This window comes from Phalacrocorax aristotelis, chromosome 1, assembly GCF_949628215.1.
Source record: "Phalacrocorax aristotelis chromosome 1, bGulAri2.1, whole genome shotgun sequence".
NCBI classification, from domain to species: domain Eukaryota; kingdom Metazoa; phylum Chordata; class Aves; order Suliformes; family Phalacrocoracidae; genus Phalacrocorax; species Phalacrocorax aristotelis.
This window is the reverse complement of record NC_134276.1, coordinates 99,647,750-99,674,239: the sequence shown is the minus strand read 5'-3', so window position 1 is coordinate 99,674,239 and position 26,490 is coordinate 99,647,750. Positions and strand designations below refer to the sequence as shown.

The following is a 26,490-nucleotide window of genomic DNA, read 5'->3' as shown; positions in this document are numbered from 1 at the left end:
CTACAAACTTCTGGCTCCTCTGAGCCGGAGTCTTGGAAACAGTCAGACTGTTTTCAAAGCTGTGGGTGTATAGTCCTCTCCATGTTCTCAAAATCTCCAGACAGAAATCTCACTCTGCCTGTTTGTATATAATATTTACACTATTTTGAAAGCCTGAGCCATAGAAACGTTTTGTGGAAGTGGGAATGGAAAATGTTTTAGTCCTTACCATCTTCTTTAGTGCGGGTGAAAATTTGTTCACTTCTCACTCCGTCTCCAGCTCTTGTAAAAGCCAACACCTGAATGCTGTAGTTGGTGTATTTTTCCAGGCCATCAAGCTCTAGTGATGGCTGTGTAGTAGTGACATTCTTTATCTCTCCTAGCTCTATAGGATAAAAAGGAAATTGAGTTATTGCCAAGTTCAGTCTTCTCCCAGCTATTGATACCTACTGTGAAAATCTTGGGGATTAAGGAGTATGCTAGAGAAGTAATTCTTCATTATCATAAAATAGCAATGGATTAAAATAAATTCTTTTGTGTCCTGACTTCTTACCATTCAAAGCAGACCCAGTTTTCATTTTCAAACTTTTCTTTGCAATTTTTTTAAATACAGGGAAGAGAATTGAAAATTTATACAAGTAATAAGATTTTTCGTAAAGAATAGATAACAAGAAAAGATTATTGCAAAACTTACCCTAAAGCAAAAATGAGAAAGTCAGTTATCTTCTAAAAGATTTTCTGGTTTTGAGAAAGACTGTTTCTCATAAGGAAAAACAAAAAAAAGGCCCCTTTATTTTAAAATATGTAGCAAGTGCTGCTGCAAAGCACTTGATGGCAGTAATACCAGCTAACAACAGATTTAAACACAGTAAGATCAGATTTACTTGCAGAAAGATGATGCACTTCATATGAATCTTTTTTACAGCAAGCTAAGAAGTACAACCCAGACAGGAAAAAAGGTTTAAACATATCTAGGGCAGAAAATAAAGCTGAACAAATGAAGAAAATCCAGTTTTAAGCACTTCATGAGCATCATATTTTTCCATCATGTTGTAGGACGTCACATAGGAGCTTGGGCATGCACTGATCATATTCATATAGGATCTGATCCAAAGACTGCAGGCATCACTGAAAACGTTTAATTTTATGCCTATCATGTCTAGATTTTAACGTATACTTCTAATATATCTTTTAGTCTTTATTTTTAAATGCACAAAAGAATTGGCCATGTATTTCCAAATCTTTTTGACTCTAACATTATCAGCAGTAACAATGGGTCTCTGGGTTACATTTCCACCCTGAGTTCCCCTTGCCATGCTAACAGAGACCAGGATTTGCAAGGCAGTTGCATATTAGAATGAACTATGATCCTGATGGATGAAGGCAAAAGAAGGGAGACAGCTCATTGCCCTAGAGCTGTGAAAATTCAGCAGGGCAAATAGGAATAAAGGCATGTGCCCCCCTCTCAAACCTACTAATATTTAATTTACAAGGAAGGACCATATGTAGAATTATCATCATATGACAAATTGCAGATTAGTAATGTATCTCACTTCTTTGATCATTTCACTCATTCTCTGCTCAGGAGTCTATTTCCCTAGGAATTATGCTATGAGTACAAAACGCAAGCACAATAGAAGAGGCTGGCATGAAAATAACAAGCCTTTTCCAAAAATGTTTCCTTCTTTTGCCCTCAGCTAAGATGGTTAAATGCATCCTCTCAAAAAATAAGCAATAACCTCTCAAGCAGGCAAATAGCTCAGCAAGAAGATAACCAACCAATCTAAAATAAAATACAGGACTGGGCAGGTGTGCTTTAGGTTCATAGCATCATTCTTTATACAAGAAACCTGCTGAACTTTGAAACTGAGATGAAATTTGCTCAGGTCATTTTGGGTACTATGGCAGGTCTATGGAGTGTTGCAAATCAACAGTGGGAGCTGTCCCTGAGGGCCCCTCCAGGCAGTTTTGCAATACCTGCTACTGTGTTAAAGATCTACAGAAAATGGCTTCCTTCACAGGTAGATGAAGCTTTTTCTAAACCAAAAAGAAATGGAAGTACAATGCCTTCACAGCAGAGAGTAAATTCTTTAAAGGCCATATATAGCTTGTTACTTGATAATACTTTGATTTCTCTCACCTCCATCCAAGAGATTGGCCCAGTAGATAACCCTGAATCCTTGCAGAATCCCATTCAGCGTTTCTTTTGCCAACGTTGACCAAGAAATAGAGATGGTTTCTGGTGATGTGGCAGTAGCTTGCACGTTCCCTGGAGGGCAACTGGGCACTAGAATAAGATATTCACCATTTTTAACCTGATGAATACAACTCCATGTTTACACTCCAGCTACCCCTTTAATTTTTCGTTGCTATCCCACCACCCGTTACAAAATTAGCAGTTACACATGTTAACAATGCAAAACCGTTATCCTTGCTACAATCCATATGTTTCTGCAAGTCAGCTGATTTCCCTGAAATGACTTTTGATGTACTGTTTCCCCACTTGCTCACTAGTCTTTTAATAGTCTTCTTTTTTCTTCTTTTGAAAGAGACATATGTCTTAGTGCTGAAATATGCAAAAAATTCTGTACACAGTTTAAATATATTTTTTAAATTTGCAGCCAAATTGCCATCTTTCTGGACAATTGTAATGTCCCTTTAAAATTGGTTCTGGGGGAAATCGGGCACTTCTTTAAAAGGTGTTGAAAAAAATGTTCATAAAATATTTTCACTGACATTTAGAAAAATTGGAAAAAGTCAGTCAAATCTAAGGCATTTTCTGTTGGCTATTTGAAGTCAAAGCAATATGGGGTTATTAGTACTTGGTATTGCTTTTAAAGCTCATAACATCTTTAATTCGAAGAGGGACCCAAGATTGAGTAACGACAAGAAAAAAAAAATTTGCCAGGAAAAGTAAGCACGCTGGATTTTGAAGAAAAGAAATACTATTTGTTATAATACAAAGTATATGAACATGTGAGTATACTGCCCTCTGAGATCTTGCAGTGATCTGTCTAGGCCTAGAAACATTTAGAGTAAATGAAAAACACCAGCCTTCCATGAAACTTTTGCCTCAAAATCTGTTGGTCTTAAGAATTTTAGATATGTGCTACTCCATTTCATGTGAAAAGTCAGATTCCTAGCTGGCAATGACTTCAGTATACTGATGCCAATTTACAGTAACTGAAAGTCTGACCTACACTATCCTTTAGGATTATTATTTGCTTTTATACTCCTCTAAAATATTGGGCCTATTTTTGGATATGGAACCATTCTCTTTTTCCACTAGAGGACTCCCTATCATTATTTGAGAAGTTATTTTTACGCAGTTTGGAAAAAAAATAACCCTAAATTGTTCCTTGGATTAGACAGGTTGAATTTTCTATAAAGTAGCAATGATTTTTCTCTCATTAGTTTGGATATCCTTGAAAAAACACACATGTCTCTTTACACTGACAAGATAAAGCATTGTGCAGTAAAAGAGCTCTAGGTTTCACAGCAGATTCATTTGAAAACAAAAGCAAGCCAACAAAATTAACAGTATCACTTCACCTTTCAGTGATTTACTTCTTAGCATCTCAAAACTATGATGAGACCACAAAATTTGCAAGTATGTAAACACCAGAGCAACAGGCTTCTTAATGAAAGCTATGGTCTTAGTCAATATCATTCACAGCAGGATATATCACATTAGTAGAGTTATATTGATTTACTTGGACGATTCTGCATCTCTTGCAATGAAAATTTTACATGCTCATTGGCCAGTCTTTTTCCAATCAGCTGTCCACTGCATCTAACACCTGTAATGACTGGTCTTCTATTATCCCCAATATAATAATCACTAATCAAGATGGGAATTTAACAAGGTTAAAAGAAATAAAGAATAATAATATGTGCCATGATAGCTGTTTGCCTGGGACCTACCATCCTCAAGAGTAGTGGTGATGATTTCCTGAGAAGAAGGTCCTATTCCAGCCCGGTTACAAGCCTGGACTACCATGCCATACTGGGTGAATTTTTTCAGGTTATTCAGTGTATAAACTTCACTGTCCCCAGTAGTATCAATACTGATGATGTTGAACTGAAAATTGCCCCCTGCACTGTACTCCCGATAACCTATCTGGTATCCACGAATGATTCCGTTTTGCAAGTGCTTCTTTGGAGCCTAAACAGAAAACAAAAGATTACACATTAAATGCATGACTCCAAAGTCCAGTTGTTCCCCTTAAAATTTTTGAAATATACACAAAGTCAACATTTTTTTTCCTGCTGAATGCAAGTCTATTTCTAGGTAACAATTCAGAAATACTCCTTGCACATGAAGTAGTAACTCTTTATCATGATCTATAAATTTCAGGTGCAGTTTGTTCTAATTCGTGCATTCCTGCGCTAGAAGAAAGACCTTTAAATGGTTCTTACACAGAAAAATCTGATAAGGGGATATTCTTGCGTTATAATTTGAATTTGTAATGTTTTGTTCTCTTATCAGGTGAATCAATCAAAGTTGAGTTGATAAGGGTATATTTGCATTACAAGCCTACCATTCACTTCTAATTGTGTTTTTGCCAGAAGTCCCTACTATTCACTCACTAAATCTTTAGTAGGGCATTTATTGATCTGTTGAAGGCAGTCACATAAGTTTATTCAGCTAGATGCATTAGGAAAATTTTATGCTGTGCTTTGAAATATGCTTCTGTTCATTCAGTGTGTAGTGTGGAAAGATGATTAGATAATGAGTGCTGAAGGCAATAATGAGTTGGAAAGCAGGGATCTGCATACCAAATAGCTACGAAAACAAGGTGTGCAATATCTGGCATTGAAGAATAGGGCCAGTACAAAATGCTTGGCCATAATTGTGTACTTTATTTCTCAGTCACACTGCAAGATACCTTGTACCTGATTAGTGGAAACAATTTCTGTACTCTACAATATAAAATGTAGTTGGAAGTAAAACAAGGATTGTCAACTCATGGAAAAAGCCCCTTATTGACAGCAATACCTATCAAAATTCCATTTAAATAGTACTGGACTAATTTCAATATGTGATAAAGTTCCTGTCAGATTTTCTATGTATATGAGGTATAATTAATATAACAATTTTAAGGCACAGTATACAATCCATGAGCTCTTTCAAATCCTCCAAACTTCTTTCAAATTCCCACCAGATACCCATGAGCTCATCTGTTCCACTGACCCATAAAAAAAGACCTTTGTGTTGCAGTTTATCAGCAATGAGTTAAACCAGCAGAGGCAGCAATTTCTGTTGTTACTACATCCCATTAAATCTACTGAGGAACATATTCTCAAGAAGAATACTCTTTTCTGCCACAGGACCCGTCTGTTTCAGTGAGTTTGTGGTCCACTGGACTGAAGTCTTGCTGGAGCTAATAAAACCAGTGTGGGGTTTGCCTTTCATCCACTACCATCAAATAATTGCTCTGCAAAAACCAGCACCGTCTCTGTATTTAAGATGTATCACTGGATGGACCTGACTGAATTATCTCTTCAGTTGCTTTATTGTTTTGCTCACTCCTGCCTTCAGAAACAGAAACAAAACTTGAAGCAAGGATATAATTTCCACTGTAGTATTTCAGTTCCTCTGGTCCCAGTAAGTTCTCTATAAGCAGGGTGCTGTCTGTTCCAAGGTAGGACCAAGGAGGACCAGATTAAGAGATTCAGATCCTGAGCGCCTTCTAAGGCACACTGCAGGGATTAGAACTGTCATTTTGGAATCTAAGACTATAACTCGTTCCTGTTTGAACATTTCTGTGTTTTGTTGTCAAAAACACCTCTTTAGAAACATGTCCACCTTTTATTATCAAAATGCTTTGTTTGCAAGTGCTTTACCTATTCTGAACAACTGCACGGCTTCATGATCTTTAAATTATTGCAAAAGGTGTTTTTTGTTAAGCTGGACTGTGGCGTGGAAACTAAGGTCAATTTTTTTTTTGTTTGAGATTCAGGTGTCTTCATAAGATAAAGCTGTTTCATTGCATCTGAGAAGTAACTTTATCAGATTTAAATAATTAAATATTTCAGGGTGAATTGATTCATTAGTTGAAGGATTTCAAATTCTGTTACTAGCCATAGCATTTTGCGTAGCTTATACGTTTTTATAGGCGTTGTCACTGTTGATGAGAAGGCGCAGGAAGACTGAGCTAACATAATCTAAACATTTCAGATTGACTAAAGGACAAACAGTTTGGACAAAGCAGCAGACAACTCAAGTGTTATTACAGGGGGACTGCTTTCAGACAACATTACAGGTCACTGCCTCTTTTTTAAACGTGTAACAGTGTGGAGGCACCAGTTTAATTATGTCAGGAAATCGGTTCTTTCCATTAGTGTTGGATAACATCACAGGTTGTCAAATCCTCAACAGTCTACATGGAGATTTCTTGTCTCAAACATTAACACAAGCACTGTTGCACATCTCAAGATCTAAAGCCTCTCCTAGTTAAAGGCTGCAACTGGAACATTCCCATGAGTTACCACAGGTGGATTTCAAACAAAAGTTGTTGCCACAAACACACATTGCACATTGAAATCACAAGCAACATGCATAAAATACATACACTACATAATGTAGTGCATTTATTGTTTTGTGAATGGCATACGCTGCTGACTGCCACATACAGCATGCATTAAGACGCTGCATGTATGTAGACTCTGTATCTTAAAGGATGCACTATATACCAAGAAAAAGTGAGCATTCACCTTGTACATAGCAGATTACAGAAGTATATAGCACATATATTAGAACCTATATATCATACTGTAAAACAGATAGAACATAATGATAAAACTGAATCATACGTTTAATATGCATCGAAATGTTCTTGAGCAAGACTATAGCCAGAATAGCCTCTTCACTGGGAATTCTGCAATTAGATACTTTCTCATTATTCAAAATTAAATGGCAAATTTTTCCCTTTTCATGAAACATCTTTATAATTGTTTTAGGTCAAGGGAATTTTTTCTTTAAATAAAATATCAACATTTTACTTATTTTCTTTTTCCACTTTGAAACATTTTACAATACAAAACAAGCTCAAAGTCACTTCAGAACAAAGCATTGAAATGTTCTACTCCACAAGACTTCAAATGTTCCTTGTTAGTACTGTCTAAGTGCTTGGATGGATTGATTTTTTTCACAAATAAATCGTATTTGATATATATACCTTCTTGTGTATAGATACAGTTTTTTGGTAGAAAAATCAGTGAAGCAACATTTGTCCATGACTAAGTGTTCATGGGGAAAAATATTGTTAACATTGTCAGTAGTCGTAAAATATTATGAAAAAGTGAGTTTCAGTCCATTATCTTACTGCTTATCTCATAAAATCCAATATTTGTAAAATAGGGTATCAATTACTTCTTAAACTGTGACATTTTATGGTTGTGTGCATGTGTATATGCAGAAAGAGGAGAAGGAATATTTCCCATGCCTAAATTTAATGGGTTCATTTACATTGTAAAGTACTACAAGAAAAAATAATGAATATTTTCATGCTCTTTTCTAAATCCGAATTCTTGTTTCATTCCCATTCTCCCTGCACCATTTTAAACTACCAGAAATGCTGAGTATTATTTAAAAATTCAATCTGAAACCCAGTGTTCTATGTGGACACATAGAAATAAGATTAAAGAGATCACAGACCTATAAAATTTTGCTTAACTAGGATTTTCTAAAAGTGGGCTAAGAGAAACTTTAAAGGAAGATTAATGACTGTAGCAAGATGCAGAAATAGAGCTTCATACAAGAGGAAAGATAATTGATATGTTATTCTATGCTCCTTTTGCTGTTATTGACACTGTCTGTATTTAAATGAGGTTTGCCAACTTTAAAGCAAGCTGTGGTTCTCATTAAAATCCCTTTTGTATAATGTCAACATAGGTTTTCATGGCAGAAGCTCCACGTGCCTCCAAAATAAAAATCACCAGGCCCCATTATTGATGGGGCCATAGGCTACCTCTGGCTAAAGCCAGCTGTGCCTTCCTAGCACTTTACTAGAGGACATGAAACCATTTGATGAAAACTAACACTGATATAGTTTAGGACATGGATGATGTCCAAGAATCAGCACTGTATTTGTGACCTGTGTGTAACAGGTCTGATAAAGACTACTGCTTTTGAAGCGTAATACTGAAATGTCTCACCAAAACAGAATTTTTAATCCATCATTTTTAAACCACCACTCAACTACTAAAAAAATATTGACAGCTGAGCTCCCTCTGTACTAGGTGGACATCTCAGTAGTTATATGTCCACCTGCACTGTACAGACATCACGAACTATAGAAACCTATCTTTTCAAGAACCACTGAAAACTAACACAAGATTGTGCTGGTTATTTACTGTATAAATAAAAAAAAAAAGTTTAAAAAGCAGCCCACAGTTATTTATATGATTAATAAGCAGCAGTTCACTCTTACTATCCTGATTATCTGGAAGGTCTATATCATGGTGCAAAATACACATTACCCACATTTGCTGGAGTAATTAATACCACTATAGAAATTAATAACTGTTATGCTACTATCCCACTCCAACACTTAATACTACATATTTCAGAATCTTAAATATATGGAATTATCAATACAGTTTGGGAACTGCCATTCATATTGCGATTACACTACTGTAATAAGATAGCTTTATTCTGTCTGCTACAATGTACAAGCAGTATATGGCACAAGACCATTTAAAACATGGTTTAAGTACCTCTGATATCATACTGAAAGCATTTAAAACATTCTGAGGTTGTCAAAACACTGGGCAAAACCTAGAAAAAATTAAATGAGTCACAAGACAGGCCAGATATTTAAACAGTATCAGTTGCTAACATTTTTAAGTCAGTTGCTCGGATTCATCAATTCTCACAGACTGTACTAAGATACTGTATTGCTCTCTCTGTGCAGACATCTATTCAGTAAGTCTCTGTCCCAAAGTCCATTGCAATGGGGAAAAACTCCCATTGACTCCAATGGTTTGGGGAAATTTTGCACAAAACCATCGTGAAATTCTGTGAGTGTTAATTTTCCAAGCACATAGCTTTATCTCTGAAATTGGAAGCAAGTAGGAAATGTTATTGTCATGAGCAGAAGCGGGCAGCTGCTGCTATTACTCTCCAATGGAAGGTTTGTTCTTTGCATAATACACAAGTCTTAATGGCCAATATAAGGTTTGTCGGCAAAGGTATCTGCAAGGTCTCTCCCAAAAAAATAACTCATCCACAGTTGTTATAATGTTCCCATCAATGGAACCTCCTTGAATGCCCCAAAATACTGTTAGAGTTTATATTCTTGTCTGCATGTATTTACCTTCCAGGTGACCCTAATGCTTTGTGAAGATATAGGCTCAAGTTGCACATCCTGAGGTGGACCATCAGGAGCTGCAAAGAGAGAATAGAGATGGATCAAACTGGCCCTCACAGCACACAGAATTCAGCAATTCACATGTACGTCACCAACTTAATACACCAGGATCACAAAGACTTGGACTGAGTCAATGTCACAGGGAAAAGTGAAGATACCACTTCATCAAAAAAACCCAAAGCCCAGCATCTTCCTTATTCAGGCATCATCTCTGGCCGACAGTGAAATATAACACATGGTAAAACTTAGAAACCTGCCAAATAAAGTAAGAGTGAATAAGAGTGACTTTTCTTGTTTAGTGGTACACTCACAATGCTGTTTCTGTTGTGTAAATAGGCAGGACATATTTTCAGCAGTCAGAACCCTGTAGGTGATAGGAAGGCAGCAGAAGCCGCTTGAAAGCAGGTGAGACAGAAGCTCCTCAGCAGCCTTCATCATGTGAAACTTTCCAGTGGGATCTCCTTTGTTCACTAAAGGCAGCACGATCAGTCAAGTATCATTTATTTTATTCACAAAAACCTGCACACTTTGCCTTCTCCTCCTCCCCAGGCTCCTCCCCAGCCTGGAAATCAGGCAAGAAATAACTACCAGATGGAAAAAGCACACTGCACCTCCTGTCTGGGTCAGGAGGAGTTTCATTTACTCTTGCTGTGCTGCCAAGGGTGTGCATGATGTTTTAAAGGTGAATGAAAAAAAGAAGATCCTGAGTCTAAGGGAACCTACTTGTCAGCTGGGCAGCTACAAAGCAGATCAAGAATTGGCTAGGAATGAACCGAGAGGTGTGAAGTAAATTGCTTGCTCAGCAAGGTAAATAATTGTAAAAGAAAGATTTGAAGAAAGGAATGGAGTCATCTTGAGCTGCTGTAGAGGATTCCCTTGGTGCAGAATATGGTCTCAGTAAAAGGTATTAAATTAAGTTTAATAGCATGACAAAGGGAGTAAAGCAATAAAAGGGTGAGATGGGGCTGTTAGAGGTGGAGCAGCAATAAATGACAGCTGTGGTGAAGGGAACCAGAACATTTGGTTTTAATTGATGAAAGCAGAGAGACCCAGAATACAGCCTATAATAAGTTTAAGTTATTAAATAGGCCATATTCTGTGCCATTCTTGACTGTTCTTCATGTGGGAAATTTCCAAAGGTTGAAAGAACTTTATTTCCATTCCCCTTGCATTAATGTACAGAAGAAAAAGTCCCCTGGCAAAAATGTGGTCTCTATGAATTTTTTTTAATCCTGTCCTTGATAGTGTCCCCTTCTGACAAACATGAATGACATTTCTCTGGGTACGTTATGAAGTAGTGGAATTTGAACAAAGCATTTGATCCTAAAAATGGGGTTTAAAATGTGCTCCTTAAAATATTGACTTTTCTTCAAAAGACCCTGAATGTTCTTACAGACCTGAATAGTTAACTGTTCCCAGTACACCATGATAAAATGTTAAATAAGAAGTCATTTATTTTATATACTTAATGTCATAAAGAGTTTGTGATAAAGACATAAAGAAAACCCAGATATCCCAGATTCCTCTACTGAGTTCAGTATTAAACAACAGCCATAATGCTTTTGTTTTTCTGACAAGTGTTAGGGTAAGTGTGTACTTACAGTCTATTTTCCAACACAGGAGTTAACTGTGGTTGTATGGAGGGAAAGATGTAGTCTGTAAGCTTTGAAATTATGCCATTCTTGACTATCCTTTTGCCATGGAGACCCTTTACAGTTTGCTTTCTAATAGCTAGTGCTGGGCAACTCAAGTCACTGTAATATGTGATATCCAACCTGTGCCCCCTTGCCAATAGCATGGTTTGAGTTCAGTTTTTATACTGTCTTTTTTGGATCTTTATTTTGCTCCCTTCTCATTACCGTCTCTCTCATTCCCTCAACCCATGCTGTTCTCCATTTCCTATTGTAAAGGTAGAGAACAGAAGTAAACAGTGATCAAAACCTGATGCTCCTGTACATTGAACACCACCTGAAATCAAAACCCAGGAGACAAACATAACATACTCTGCCTAAGCCTGACCTCCTCTCTTCCAATTGTTCCCTAGGTAGATCAGTGACTTTTGAATACAGTTCCACGCTGCTGGTCTTTTTCTCCAAATAGATGGCTCCTTAAAAGGCAACGACAAAAGGATCAATTATCCTGAAACTTGGTTACAAAGAACTGAATAAAATGCGATGTTAAGGTTCCTCGCTGCTCACGGGGAAGCTGGTTTTTTGTTTCAAGGCCACCTGCTGATCCTGACAACTTAATTATCAGTGAGGAAAAACTCAGTAAGTAAGAAATATTCCAAGCACAAGAAAATGAGACAGTGTAGCCGAGACTCACCCTTCTACTTTGATTTATACGCACAAGGAAGGATGGGGATTTTGGGGATACAGATGATGCTGTCCAGAAGAACAGATAGTCTGTTTTCCCTAGTCATTTCACATTTTCGTTAAACAAAGAGAAAAACCCTGATCAAATGATAAATACTTTGCAAACAAACTGGTCGATGTTAGCAAAACTTTTCACTAAAGGCTCATAAAAATGTGAACACTTTTCACTCCTTTCTTTCCACTAGGATGAAAAAAGATACCTGGTGGAAAAAAAATGTAGCTCATGTTGTCTCCTGCTTACTCTGCTTTGCATTGTGAGCCCTTGTGCCCTGTTCTTACTCGAAAAGTCCCTCAGAACGGAAAACATGTTCTCCTGACAAGGGGTATATTTTCACTGTAGTAAATTCACCCACAGAGAAAATGAGTGGGAATTACACAGTTGTATTCATATGAGCTGAACTGAAAATCGGCCACCAAGTGTTTAAAATGTAGACCAACATGAATCTTGAAAAGAAGTAAGGTTTTTCACTGCCAGGACACTGTCACCCAGATACTTGCGTTACGGTTTTCCTCTCAAAATCCCCAAAGAAAGAAGCATTGCTGACTTCGCATAAGGTAACAGGAAAAATAAAATTAGCAAAATAAAAATGTGTTTTCAAATACAAATGAGCAAGCTCCTGTCTGGTTGAGACTTTTCAGAGTAACTCCACCCAGTTTCATGGCTAAGGGTATTGAAGCTGTTAGGGTTGTTCTCAATGGTACACCTTTGTACATTGTATATTACTGCAATGTACACCGGGCAGGAGTATTTGCAGCCATTCAGCATTTTCATTCCTAACTGCTGAAATAGAGAGCTGCCGCCCTCTGCTTTTCACCCATAAGCCTTTTCCACTACCACTTGTACCATGTAGGCCTTGGGATGCGGTAGCATGCACAAGGCTGCATTGTCTTTATCCACCTGCCACTTCTGCCAGCCCTGAGAAATAAAAGCAAGACAGCGCTGCAAGGCAGCAATTCAAGTGCATCAAATAATGGCTTCAGCCACCAAAGTGAAAATACCTGCATAGCCCTCCTGGTGCAGAAACCTGTAGGGATGTAGAAGAATATATGGCAACAAAGGACAGGGGGTGACACTAACTAATGACAACCAACTGACTTACACAGTAATCAGAAAGCTAAATGATGGGTGGGGTAACGGATGGAGTACCAAGGGAAGGTATGATTCATGTCAACTGATGTTCTCAGATGGGGGTAGCTTAAATTAGTTACCTATACTAATACCTGGGCATCTAAGGAAAGCCACAAGACCCACAGGGGAGGAACCACCACTAAAAATAGGATGTTGTTGATTGAGTCGCCAACTGTAGATATAGGCATGCCATTTCCAGTACCCGAGGCTGAAAATTTGGAGCACAATACCTACTTTGACCACTAGATGCCACCGAACGGCTTTAATTACAGGCCGGCACAATGAAGTTGCAAAAGTCACAATGTTTTATGGGAACAATTCAATATTTCTTTTGATGCAGCTTCAGCAGCATAAGCAGCATTTCAAGTAAAGATTCCTCACGTCAGGGAGCAATAATTCCCAGCACAATGTAGATGTTACAAAACCAGAGTGTACCTGCTTCATCGGTAGTGATGGTGAGCTCATTGCTGGCCTCGCTCTTACCGATGCGATTCTTGGCGTACATGCGAATGTTGTAAGTTGAGGAGGGGTGGAGGTCAATGATAGTGGCTTGGTTTAGTTGAGGGGAAACATCTTTGGTTCTCTGAACAGAATCCCAAGAGTCTATTTAATAAGAGATGAAAATAAAAAAGACAAATAAAAGATGATGTTAACGTTGCTAACGCAAGCGTGCAGTTAAACCGCCTCACAGAGTAGGATACTGCCATTGCTGAATTAATCCAGGTAACACCTGCTGCTACAAGCAAATCGAGTGATTGCCTTCCTTGACAGCACTCCTGACTGCTCCTGGTGTGGTGCTGTGGGTAATGGGATCTCGGCCCCGGGGTCACCAGCAAACCCAAGGAAATAGCTACTGCTTTGTCTTTTTTTTTTGAGGGGGTGGTGAACACGGCAAAGACTCCCCAGTTTGTGTGTGTGTATATGTGTACATATTGGGTTTTTTCCCATATCTACATTGGAACTACTGTGAAAAAGATGTGAGCTGCTGCCCCATAGAGATCCTCACTCAGAGAGAAGGTTGGTTGTGCTCCAAAAAGGGGGGAAAGGGAGTTAAGAAACAGGAATGGAGGGCTCTTAGACTAGCAGAGGTCAGGCAGAAGGTTTGATCCCAAAGTCTAGGAGCTCAGACTGTAGGTGAACAGTCAGCAAGACCTTGGAGGACTTTGCTGGCTTAGACATGGGTCTCAGCACCCTCCAGGACTGATGCTATTTCCCTGACTTGTGTTAGGTTACAGGAGCAATTTAATACAAGAGGAACACAGAACTCGCTTAGCTGTTTCCATGTATCTGTAAAAGGAGGAGCACATTGTTATTATTCATGCTTACTGTTAATCTGCCTTTTATGTTTTTAATAAATTCTCCAGACATATCACAGGAAAAAGGATGGAAATTGGCTAAACACAGTAACCCCTCCTTGTCATCCAAGCATTCAATTGCTGCAAACAAAATAATAGAATCTATCTGTTTAAAGCATCTTGATGCTTTTTATGAGTTGCCATCCTTCATTCCTTTCTTACTGCAGGCGACGTTCCTCCTTTAGCCTCCTCAGCATCTGATTGGAGATGTGACTGGAGGCTCTACAGGAGTGTTTTATAGTATGGGTCACCGTAGGCAGGATTACAGAAAGATCATCAGAGAGGAAAGACTAGTTTAAAAATAGAAAGCTCACTCAGATACAAAATATTTGCACATACTGTGCAAATTCTTTTATATGAGCTTGCTAAAAACTGCACAAGTTGTCACAATGACATCTGCAGCTTGGCTGGTTACAGGGCCTGTTTGCTTGTCCCTGTGGCTTCGTTTACCCAGAAAACATTTAGGAATCAGACATTTAAGTCCTAACCAAATTCACTAGAGTATATTTTTTCTTGGTGACTGAGTTCATCACAGCTTCCTCCGTAGGATACTTTCCAAAGCTCTAAAGGCGTTACCTGCAGGCAGCACTGCCACGCTTTGCTTTCAGTTTCAGAGAATATGCAGGTGACCACATATCATTTCATATCATTTCAGCTTGCTGAAATTTCACAGAATTTCTTAAACTTTACAGAATTTTAACCAGCAGTTATTGCGTTAAACATTATACAAGCACAGAAGGAGACTCTGTCTGTTCCAGTGTACCACACAAACAGGAAAAGAATTTTTAAAAAGACCCACTTGATATGGAGAATATGTTAAATTTGACTTGATGAGGATAATAATTTCTTTTAATATAGTCTGTATATTATAAAATTGCTTAAGTTTTTACTTGGTGTTTGAAATACCAACCTCTGAGCGGTAGGCCTATGTAGTACACATTAACTGCTGAAATAAAATAAACACATTTGGAAAAGTGTTGTAACGCTTAGCAGATTAAGTAATGACACACCATGGGGAACGAGAGATGAAAACTCACAGTCTTCTGTACTTCTAAATGTAGGTTTCCAGTGTTTATTTTTGACTAATGCATGGACTTCAGGAGTATATTTTGATCCATGTATCCCATTTTTGAAGGATAAAATAAGCCAACAAAAGCAATCCCTTCAAACTGAGTCATCCAGAGAGAAATTAATCAATTTCTTGCAAAACTGTTTCCAGTTTTGACAAATTGAAGCGTTAATAGGAAAGAAGAAGAAAAAAGAAGTTAATTTTGTTTTCTTCTGGGAAACCCTAAAACTATTTGCTCGCACCCACATGGTAAGTAATTGAGTGAGGTATTGACTATTGGCTCTTCTGTTTTTTATTGTTGTTGCAGAGTGCTCTAAAATCTACTTACCTAGAACGACTGAAAAAACACAGAAAGCAAGCAGCAATGGGCTAGCGGAAAAAAAAAAGGTGTTAAAAGAAAGAGCGGAAATTTTAACGTTCTCTTTATTCCACTCATAAAATGTTACACCCAGACATTTCTCAGTGTTACATAAAATGCACGCTGCCACAATGATCCATGAGAAATTTATGATTTTATGAAAACCAGTAGCTTTCCACCCGTTCCTAAAATAAAGGCTGAAGCTTTGGGATTACTCTGCAGAGGATAATTTGGGCCCATTTGCTCTCGGAGGCTGGTTTTGGGGAAGTGGGGGCTGCCGGCTCCCAGGCGCGGGGCGGTGCTGCCATCCGGCGGCCGCTGCCGGTACTGCACCCTCCCGCCGCGCCCCGCCGCCCGCCCCGCCGCTCCCTGGCAGCTTTGGGGGGACCCCACACCCCCGCCCGGGCTCTGCGAAGGCATCTTGCGTTCTGAAGGATGCTCAGGTCACCCGTAAGCACAAGAAAGCGCAAAGCACAGTCATCTCCTTTCAGGTCAGGACTTAGGCGGAACCGATATTCGGTTTGCCCCTCAGCTTTCCCTAATGACTTAAAAAATAAAAAGGGTGAGAAGAGAGCCATGAAGAAGGACCCACATACCTGGTCCTATCTTCAAACCTTTTTTGTGCACCTCTGATGGCTACACACCAGTGGTTTCAGTGAAGGGCCAGGTCTGATTGCCACAGGTACATTTATGTACAGACAGGTGTTGCATCCAACTACTGAAACAGCCCGGAATGCGGAGCGCCCATATTCATATTGCTCCTGCATGGCAACTGGGCCCTACAGCTGCCGCCTACCCATGAGACAGGCAACACCATGCTCCTTATAGGGGGTAACTAATGTGGATTTTTTGGTCTGGTGTCATGGCAGGGATATGTAGGATACATGAGGGCAGCCCCGTATAGGGGAGTTGATGCATGATATGCGGTCACCTGCATATTCTCTGAAAATGAAAAGTTCTGCAGTTTTCCTTCCTGAGGAACCTAGATGATACATCCTGCTGTAAACCCGTTTCTGAGTCGCCAGAGTAAGCAACATAGGTGGAAAATTCTCATTAAAGACAACCGTGCAATTTACAGCTTTATTTGGCAGGATGTTCCCCAAGTTTACCACCTGGATTGTGAAGGTTTTACCTAGGTTTTCTTTCAACCCTTTAATATTTGGAAACCGTGAGAAGTTTTCTTATTTCCCTCTTCTTTGTTCAAACTTCCCCCAACTACCCTGTGCAAGATCTTCAGTAACCATCTTTGGCGTTCCATCTTCTTGATGATTTAATGAACGACAAAAGTCGTATGCAAGAGTTCAAAAACCTGATCCTAGTTCCTCCAAACATTCAGCCTCAAACTCTAAAAAACAACATTTCTGTTGTTTGCGGTGAGATGAAGAAAATCTGCTCTTTTTAGGACATGACATCCAGTATTTGTCTTCATATACAGGCAAAGAAATATTTTCTTCAACACCAATTCTGCCACCCACTAGTTTTTTCTCTCCTTCAATTTTTTTAACCTTTATCACTACGTTGTGTCTTGATATTTTCATCCATACTGATGGCACTTCATTTACTGTCTTGCTATTGATTTTTCATGCCATATTACAGAGACATAATTTTGCAATGCAAGTTCGCAGTGATTACCACTTAATCTTTGCTTGCATTCTGCATTACTACTTGAAAACATTGAACTAAATCTAACAAAAAGATGTTTTAGAGCTCCAAAGTCCCTTTCCACCACAGCTTCAATCAAAGGAAAGCAGCTCAATCTTCCTAGATGGGGTTATGCTGAGTTACATGATCCAGAAATACAAGTGGTGTTTTAGGGTGAGAAAGAAGCCTATTGGGCAAGAATGACTTTCAAAAACTATTCTGGACTATGTGGGTGGTTGGAAAGAAAGGAAAAGGATCAAAAAGAGAACAAAGTCCAGCTGGCCAGCAAGAACCTTATGAAGTTCAACAAGGAGAAGTGTAAGGTCATGCACCTGGGAAAATATAATCCGGGAGTGCAGCACAGACTGGGATCCACCTGGCTGAAGAGCAGCTCTGTGGAAAGGGACCTGGGGGTCCTGGTGGACAGAAAGCTCAACATGAGCGAACAATGTGCTGCTGCGGCCAAGAAGGCCAACAGGATGCTGGGTTGCATCAAAAAGGGCATCACCAGCAGAGACAAAGAAGTCATCATCCCGCTCTACTCAGCGCTTGGCAGGCCACACCTGGAGTACTGTGTACAGTTCTGGTCCCCGCTATAAAAAAAGGAAGTGGACAGGCTGGAAGGGGTCCAGAGAAGGGCCACCAAGATGATCAAAGGACCGGGAAGATGCCATATGAGGGTAGGCTGGGAGAGCTGGGTTTGTTCAGCCTTGAGAAAAAGAGGCTCAGAGGGGATCTCATCACCGTGTACCAGTACTTAAGGGGTAGCTACAAATAAGACGGAGACTCCCTTTTTACATGGAGTCACATGGAGAGGGCAAGGGGGAATGGACACAAATTGCTCTTGGAGAGATTCTGATCAGATACTAGAGGAAAATTTTTCACACTGAGGACAGTCAACCATTGGAATAATCTCCCCAGGGAAGTGGTTGACTCGGCCACGTTGGACACTTTCAAGAGTCATCTGGACAGGGTGCTGGGCCATCTTGTCTAGACTGTGCTCTTCCTAGAAAGGTCGGACTAGATGACCCCTGAGGTCCCTTCCAACCTGGGATTCTGTGATAACTACCCTTCTTCACTGCTAACTTTCCAGGGAAGATGCCATATACTCATATATCAGTAGAAAAATAACTTTAAAATCAGCACTACAGGAAAGATAATTTGTAAAGGCAAGTGTTTTTTCTATAGGAAAAAAAAAATCCAGAGAAATTATAAGAACAGGGTCCAAGAATCAGCTAGGAAAACCATCATCCCACATATCGCCTAGAATAGCTTGTTTTACAACAAAATTTGTTCCCCTTATTTGTAGGTTTCTCTGGTAAAAGGGAGAAAAAGCAATTGCTAAACTTAACCTCCTTACCTCAAAAAAAAAAAAAAAGATAACAAATGAAGATAAATCTTACTGTGGAAGATTAAATAAACCACAGTAAAAATTTCCATCAGGCAGTTTCAATTTATGAATTATCTTTTACGATACAAATTCAGTGATGAATGACTAGTGATGGAAGTTACTTCATAGGGAGACTATTTCTTACCCGACTTGTTCTTGCACTCGATATCGTAGCCAGTGATTGGGCTGTTTCCATCAAATCCCATGGTCCATCTGAGGGCAATACTGCGTGCTCTCACCTCTCGGATTTCTATTTCAGGAGGGTCGGGGGGCTCTGAGTAAACACACACACGGTTTTAGTCAGAAGAAAGCCTGTACTCTTAAAAAGATAACATTAATGAGTGTGGCACTGGCATAGCTTGCTAATGGTAAGCTCTCATGGCATTTTCTCCGGTCACTCATTAGTACCCTGAGCCAGTTAATCACCTGCTGAAGAATACTTAACAGAGGGAGGAAAAGTCACTTTTCAAGTAGGAGTCACTGATGTAATTTTGAATACTGACTTCTCTTTAACCTTCTTATATTTAACATAGAGTTACATTTCCTTAAAAGCACTCCAGATCGGACTACTTATGCTAGAAAATATTTTTGCCTTGAACACCACGTTTCACTGATACTTCTACAGTTTTTACACAAAGGTGATGGTATGAATGTGAATACTCAAACGTGCTAAATTTGGTGTGGGGACGGAGTAAAATTTCTATGTCTGAATATGTTTAAAATTCTTCATTTAATAACAGAATAATTTGATAACAGTATAAAATTACACTAAACCTCTTTCTGCCTCTAGAGTTAAGGATGTAAACAAATAGCATTTATACCCATTCTAATGCCCCTTTAAATTGTCATGGCAGCTTAAATGAGTGGTGGTGTAACTGAGAACCTGTCTCCAAACTCCACCTGAACTTTTCGACAGGTCTGCCTTAGGCATTCCGTGAAATCTGCTGTTACTTGAAATCAAGAGTGGGGAGAAATAAATTTGCAAGTCCTCCTGGAAATTTGTTGTGTGAATGCTCAAAGGCATACAAGCACAGGAACAAGCATTACACAGAAATAAGCAGTGGCCAGTGGCTGAGTCCTGCCCATGCTCTGCGTCTTGAATATTGTCACCTCAGCCACTCCAGGACTTGCTGCTGTCTGCCTGAGTGAAACCCTGCGGGAGGGGAACCCCAGCCCCAGGCAACATAGGTTCCTAGAGTTTGCATTGTGCAAACTGATTACAATTTATTTTGGCTGATTAAACTTGAAAGATTCTGTTTAAAGATCCACAGTAGTTTAACATTTCTCTAGAGGTAAAGTCAGATCATTTTTTCTTTATTTCAGACTTAGGTTTTAAGCACATTTGTTCTTTAAAACAAATGCAAACCTCTCCCCCCAAAAAGCAGCCCCCTCATATCCACTGTCCCTGCTGAAGATGATAGCTTTAAGTCTCTTTAGTAGATTGTCAGCTAGTGTATTTAAGAAAAATTCTCCGTATTAATTTGTACAGATCTAGAAAGACTTGAGCATATCCTTTATTTTGATTTAATCTGTGATGCTGGAAAATGAAAGACTGAGAATCTTAATGCATCTCCTCTTTTCTTTGACCATGAGGAATACATTTAATTAGGAATCAGAACCACCCTCCCCCAACAGATTTCTGAGGATGGCATACACTTACTGTACTACAATAGCTGTGATTTTTTCCTTATGTTGTCCTCTTCCTACCTTGCACAGTGAGCTGAATTATTCCACGATCCTCCCCATAGGAGTTGATGGCATGGCAGGAAAAGAAGCCAGAATCTTCACGCACAGTTGGCAAAATCTATAGGTGGTTTGAAAAGATGTGATTGATTGAACAGCATGCAGAGAAAATAAACCAACAGCTTTTCTGTATGGTGCAAGAAAAATTGTACAAACTGTTTTACTTGACAGTAAATAGATACTGCATATTATAGACGTACATACATACACGTAGTAAAGCATCCAAAATACTGAGACTTATCAAAACTACCAACACCTGGTCTGAGGAAGCAGGCTATCAGCTCTACATGTGTAGTCAAAAGTTGGAGCACCACCTATTCCTGTAGCTTCTCATTAGGAGTCTTGTTTCCAGTTACTTATAAGTTTGCCAAGAATTTAACAGTTGGCTGAAATTTTCCATACAAAATGGTGCTTCCTGCTGCCTTGAATTTTTCCAGTTATTTCTGAAAATAACTCAAGTGGCTGAAGTCTGTGTGGAGGAAATAAAGTTTCAAACACTGGTGGTGAACCCTGTAGTATTCAGCATGGTGCCTCATAATCAAATTTTGGGTGGTCTTTCATTTGAATTTGTTAATTAATAACATAGAAAGTTATACATAATCTTTACATACATGATCATAATGATATTTTTCTACAGGACCACTGCTTCATTCAACATACATACAATAGGGAGAGGATTTTTTCAAATGAGCAGATATTCCAAATACCATTTTCTTCTCATTCTTCAGTGTGCTGCTCCACACTTTATTTACTGCACACAGTTTAAACTGTGCCCTGAAGACAGACTTATTCATTTTCTCATAGCCTTTTCTGCGGTATTCACCTATGCAACACCCATTTCAGAAACATGAGTGAATTTATTTTCATAAACCCTGACATTGTGAAGAGTATTACCACCATTTCGTATGGGGAATTAAGAAACCAGACATATGATAATGTTTGTGGCTGCTTGACAAGTTGCCACGCATTAGCTGAGCCATGGTAACTCCGCTTGCTCTTTATTCCTCAGCAAAGCCAAGGTGATATGAGCACAACTCTCATTCACCACTGGTTAAGATAAATTGATTAATTTCCCACTCACTACAAGGATATTGGAGAGTTAGCATCTGAGATGTGGTAACTTGTCAAGCTGTGTTAAGTTGCATGTGCAGCTGAGCTTTAAGATAGGAAAACAAAATTTTTCAGAGCCCAATTTGATACATCTAGGGCCTTCTTTTCCCCCCTCAGAGTCCTTAGCAATAAATAGCATTTCATGTGTTCATAACAGCTTCCATTGAGTTAAGCTGCAGTTATGAGGGCTTAGTACTTCTGCAAATCAGACCCCAAGGGCTCAAGGCAAGTACCTAGAAAACAAAGAACACACAATTATTGGCCACCTGTGAAAAGTTTGGTTTCAATGATCAGCCTTGCATCACACAGTGTCTTTCATTACTCAACCCTAAATCAACTCCAGAGAAAATCCAAGTCATGCCTGACTGAGGCAGGGGTCCTGCAGAAAAAATAAAAGCTGAGTATACAACTAAAGATCACATCATCATGCATGCATGCAAAAGCACTGAGTTAAAAGCTTCAGAGACAACCATCGTCCTGACATTTTCTTATTTTGGGGCATTTTCTCTCTCAGAAGTCAAAGGTTTTGTATGTAACATACATATGGATGTAGAATGCCACTACTGTACACAACTGCTTCAGAAGAGAATTCTCCAAGCAGGTCTCCAGCCTTTCAAAAAGAAATATTGTTGTGCATCCAGGCATTATCTCATTAAAGTCAATAAGATGAATGAGGGCAGGGAGGTCTAGGGGTCTATCCTATAATTAAATATTATTCATAACACAAATATATTACTATGAACAAAATCACACATAGAACTTATTCTTCTTCATAGAAATCTATGAAAAGGTTCCCTCACAGAGAGCAAAACCAGATTTCTACTGAATATCATCCAACATGATTTTTGGCTAGTAAAGAAATAGGTATACCTTAAAAGTTACACTAGAATATAGACAATCACCAGAGAGCTAGAGAACTATTTCTGTAAGCCTAGTAAAAATGTTTTTAAGGATGTGACTGAAAAATGGAAAATCAGGGTTTTTGACAGAGAATCTATATGATTTTTAAAAAAAATTATTTTATATCTCTTAAAGGCACATGTAAAAATATAAAGGAATGGACTGATAAGTTGCTCATGTTGATAAATTTTAAATTTGAGTATCCTGGTATACTGAGGGCAACGTTATAACCCTACCCATTATAGTTGACACCAGAACAGCAGGCATTTCCTGTTCTTCCATGGCATCTTGGGGAAACTTAAGTGCCCAAAACAGCAGTGCCACTCATGTAGCCTCTCAGTCTAACCCAGGTCAGCCACTTAAGAGTTAATGGAGTCCCACATACAGATTTGCCAAGCAAGCTGAGATGCATGGTTCCAAAACCACCAGACAGCTGCCTGTCACAGAAGCAGAAGTGAAGATGCAGACCATGACTGTTTGCTAGGTGGCTTGATGACTTCTGCTACCATGTACAATAAGTGCCAAATACTACTGGCAGCAGTAGATATACTAATAATGTGTCTACATGTTCCTTTTCCTTCCATCTCGAGTTGAATCTGATGATTAACCTGACTTTATAAAATGGTCCTACAAGCACCACAAAGTGAAAGGGAGGAAGAAAAAGTAATTTTAAAAGGCAGCATTTTTATCTCAAAACAGTTTAATGATTTTGGTGAAGGTAAGCCTGACACACATCAGAGCTAGGGGTCAGATATTCACTCTGTGCTTATCAGCACTGTAGTCAAAACTGAGCTGTGCTGCCTGAGGAAGGGCAGGCTAAGGCATGAGCTATGTTGCTGCTGAGACAGAAAGGAAGGGGGTGGTGGTGAGCCAGGCTCACTCTCTTGCTGCCTCTGGAGCATGGGAAGATGGAAAGTAATTTTTCTGGGGGGTGGGGATGCAGAGGTTTCTTTTACCTCCTCTTGCTGCCAGCTCTCCAGGGCTGCACCATGGGTGGACTGAGTGGTAGGGCTCTGACCTTGTGGGCCAGATGTAGCTGTGCGCCCCTATCAAAGCCAAACCAAGCAGCACTCTCACACATAAATGAGTTGTGGGTCACTTTGTTTTCTTACCTGCAGAGTAGAGATCACTTCATCTCCAACTTCCTTGGTGGAAACAAGGTAACGGGACATTTCAGGGTTAATGATTCGGTCTTCTTTTTCCCAGCGGACTATGATGGGTTTCTCTCCATGTGCTGTGCAGCTCATCTCCTTCTTTTGACCTTGCGTTGCCAAAGTGGTATTTGGATAAGAAGTTATCATAGCTGGAACTAAAACCAGACAAAACAAAAAAAGATCATTCTTCAGTGAGCTGACTATTCTGATGATGTAGGGTTGGCCCTTCAATCTGGGTCTCATTCAGCTTGTCCATATTTGACCAGAGGGCCAAAAATCTGAGAAATTATTTTACTTTCATTCCTGTTTTAGAGAATATTCTTAAAATTGAAGATGGGCCTCAAAGGGAACTTAGCAGAGAGGAGCTGGGACTGGACAGGGGACCTGCAGAGACAAGAAGATGTGAATCCAAAGGAAGCTTAGCTCCATTTGTTTTGCTGCTCACAGGACAACTTGTAACATAATTAAAATATTCACAGTACATAAAGATACTGTAAGTAATAAGCATTCAGATATGGAGCCATTAAAGAACTGATAAAATTTCTTATTCCTCTGATGAGCTACTGTTTTGTTTGCTGACACATGTAGGCGCTACCATTTTGTGTGACAGTTATGACCTATCAAAATGAGGGCTCAATTAAACCAGGAGCTGTAAAAAAATCAAAAGAAAAGCTCTGCACCAAAGAGCTTACAGTCCATGTATGTGCCAAGTGCATAGTTAAACAGTACTGAACTGAAATAATCAAACTAATAATAAACCTAGCTAGATTTGAGTTTTTATTGTATTCAGAAGGTATTTGCAGAACAGTTTGGGCATAATTGTCAACTTCATTAATCATTGAGGACTTTAAAAAATTTTAATGTTGAAAAAAGTACTCTTTTGCTAGGCTTAAACCCCAAGTATTTTCACACTTCAAAACAAAACTTTTCTGGAAATAGGAAGAAAAAATCCTCGGAGTGTTTTACTGCAAACCCCTCAAAACATGTCATTTTTTGAAACAGGATAGTCTCTTCGGTGCCCTCAGTAGCCTGTCCTTTCCTTCCCATATGATCTGTCTACCAATGAATAGCATCTGGGCATTTGTGAGTAGGAAGAATCAAAGCTGATGAGCCTGTCTTTCAGTTCTGGCCCTTTCTCTGTTTGGAAGAACCTGGGAACCCATGGACAGCACACAAAACTGCTATTTTCTGAGTGAATCTGTCCACTCCTTTCAAAGCATATGAGGTGGCAGTAAAGAGTCCCTTCTCTAAGCTCCTGCACTCCAGGGCTGCCTCCTGTAATAGCTCCACTCTCCTTGTTCTTATGCATGAACATTTGCCTCTTCTTACCAGAACAACTCACTCATTCCATTTGAACTTCTCTAGGTCTCTATTTTAAGAAGATGACATTGGCACAGGATCTGATTTGAGGCCTTCCTGGTCTTTCCTCCTGCATAAATTGCATCTATTGTTACCGGACAGCAAAAAGAAAAAAAATCTTTATTTAAATGAATTACTATAATTGCTATTCTGAAATGTTAATGCTTTGTGACATGACCTTTTCACATGCCAGAGCTGTTGATGTTTGGATATGACAATATGTCAGCATGCAGCCCTTTCTGTTCAAAGGCATCCTGAACCAAATCAAACCAATTTGAAAATTAACAAGGCTGTGAAGCTGTGTGTTAAAGTTATGAATGGGATCTAATTACAGGAAGAACTCTTAGAAAGGTCTTGTGTGAAGCATGAGGGTCTTTAGGCACTGATACGCATTAGTGATGAAGTATGTCTTGTTTAACTGTTTGGATATTAGGTACCAATTAGTTTTGTCAAAGAGGAGCATTCAAAGAAAAGAAATGATGAATAATCAGAATAGAAAATTAAGATGAGTCTGATTCTGTCTTCCAGAGAATGAAAATAGCTTCAGTTTTCTCTGGCATCGGTCCAAGTACTGGTACCCACAAGGAGGCTACTTTCAGAAGGTCACTTTTTGTGGCCGTCTGCTTGTTGCTTCCAAACACAGAAGCTAGTGTACTAGGCCTGCTCAGCTGCAGGCCTGTGGGCCCTGTATGTGCAGGTATGTGCACTTGAACATACCTGCCCTCATCTACACCTGAAATAGACCGATATATTCTTTTATATGTTTTGTTCATCAGTAAGAGGCCCAATTCAAATGAATGGCAGGCTATTGAAGAGTCCATATTACCATCATTAACTTACATCTTCCTTCATTCCATAACCTCCCAAGCCCCCTACATGTCCCTTCCTCCTTCATTTGCTGCGCCTCTCCATATTTCCCTCTTTTCCCCTCAATGCAACACGCTCCAGTCCCTTTACCTCTCCCTTATCTCTCCCACTCCTCTTCCTGCTGCAACCTTCTCAGGTTCTTACATGTTCCCTAACCCCTACAGCAATGTTTTTCTCCCCAACCTATTTTCCATCCCTAATTAAAATGTACCAACCTCTCAAGCCACCAAAGTGATTTTCTCTACCACTGAAGTCCTCCTTTCCATCAGTATCTCCTACTTCAAGTTTCTCTGGTGACAGAGGGAGGAGCATGTGCTTAGCCCACCTGGGAGCTGAGGGGTGGTGTGTGCCTCCCCACAAGGTGCCTGAGCTCCTGGGGTGCCTGTGTCCCTTGGTGGGAGGTCTCAGTTTTCAGAGCAGGTGGGCTTTACACTGTCAGTTCTACCCTCCTCTTGCTTCACAAGTAGGATCACAGAGTATGTACCACCGAAAACAGGATACTTGGATTTGGATTGAAATCTCACAGACATCTAGGATTCTGTCTCAAAGACTTGTTTCTCACTTTTAGGTCTCCTAAACTGTTGTCTTCCAAGAGTCCCCTGATGGGTGACAATGCCAACCCAAACACTGTGACTATATTGCTTGTTTTATAAAAAACAGAGACTAGCTTATAAAGCTCAATTTTTT

General features: G+C 39.4%; 1 protein-coding gene across 3 annotated transcripts in view; it reads right to left on the bottom strand.

The window, feature by feature from the left end:
* The window catches only part of DSCAM (DS cell adhesion molecule), a 400,878-nt gene that overhangs the window by 90,944 nt on the left and 283,444 nt on the right, over positions 1-26,490 (bottom strand). For 2 of the 3 annotated variants that reach the window (XM_075099606.1, XM_075099598.1), the window contains 8 exons: positions 23,536-23,732; positions 20,378-20,474; positions 18,816-18,944; positions 13,293-13,460; positions 9,300-9,370; positions 3,904-4,144; positions 2,120-2,266; positions 209-364 (listed from right to left, as the gene is read on the bottom strand). In XM_075099606.1, coding sequence (XP_074955707.1) covers positions 209-364; positions 2,120-2,266; positions 3,904-4,144; positions 9,300-9,370; positions 13,293-13,460; positions 18,816-18,944; positions 20,378-20,474; positions 23,536-23,732 — 1,206 coding nt within the window. Of the gene's footprint in view, positions 1-208; positions 365-2,119; positions 2,267-3,903; positions 4,145-9,299; positions 9,371-13,292; positions 13,461-18,412; positions 18,945-20,377; positions 20,475-23,535; positions 23,733-26,490 lie in introns of those variants that run through there. The other variant, XM_075099616.1, reaches the window with a different exon arrangement.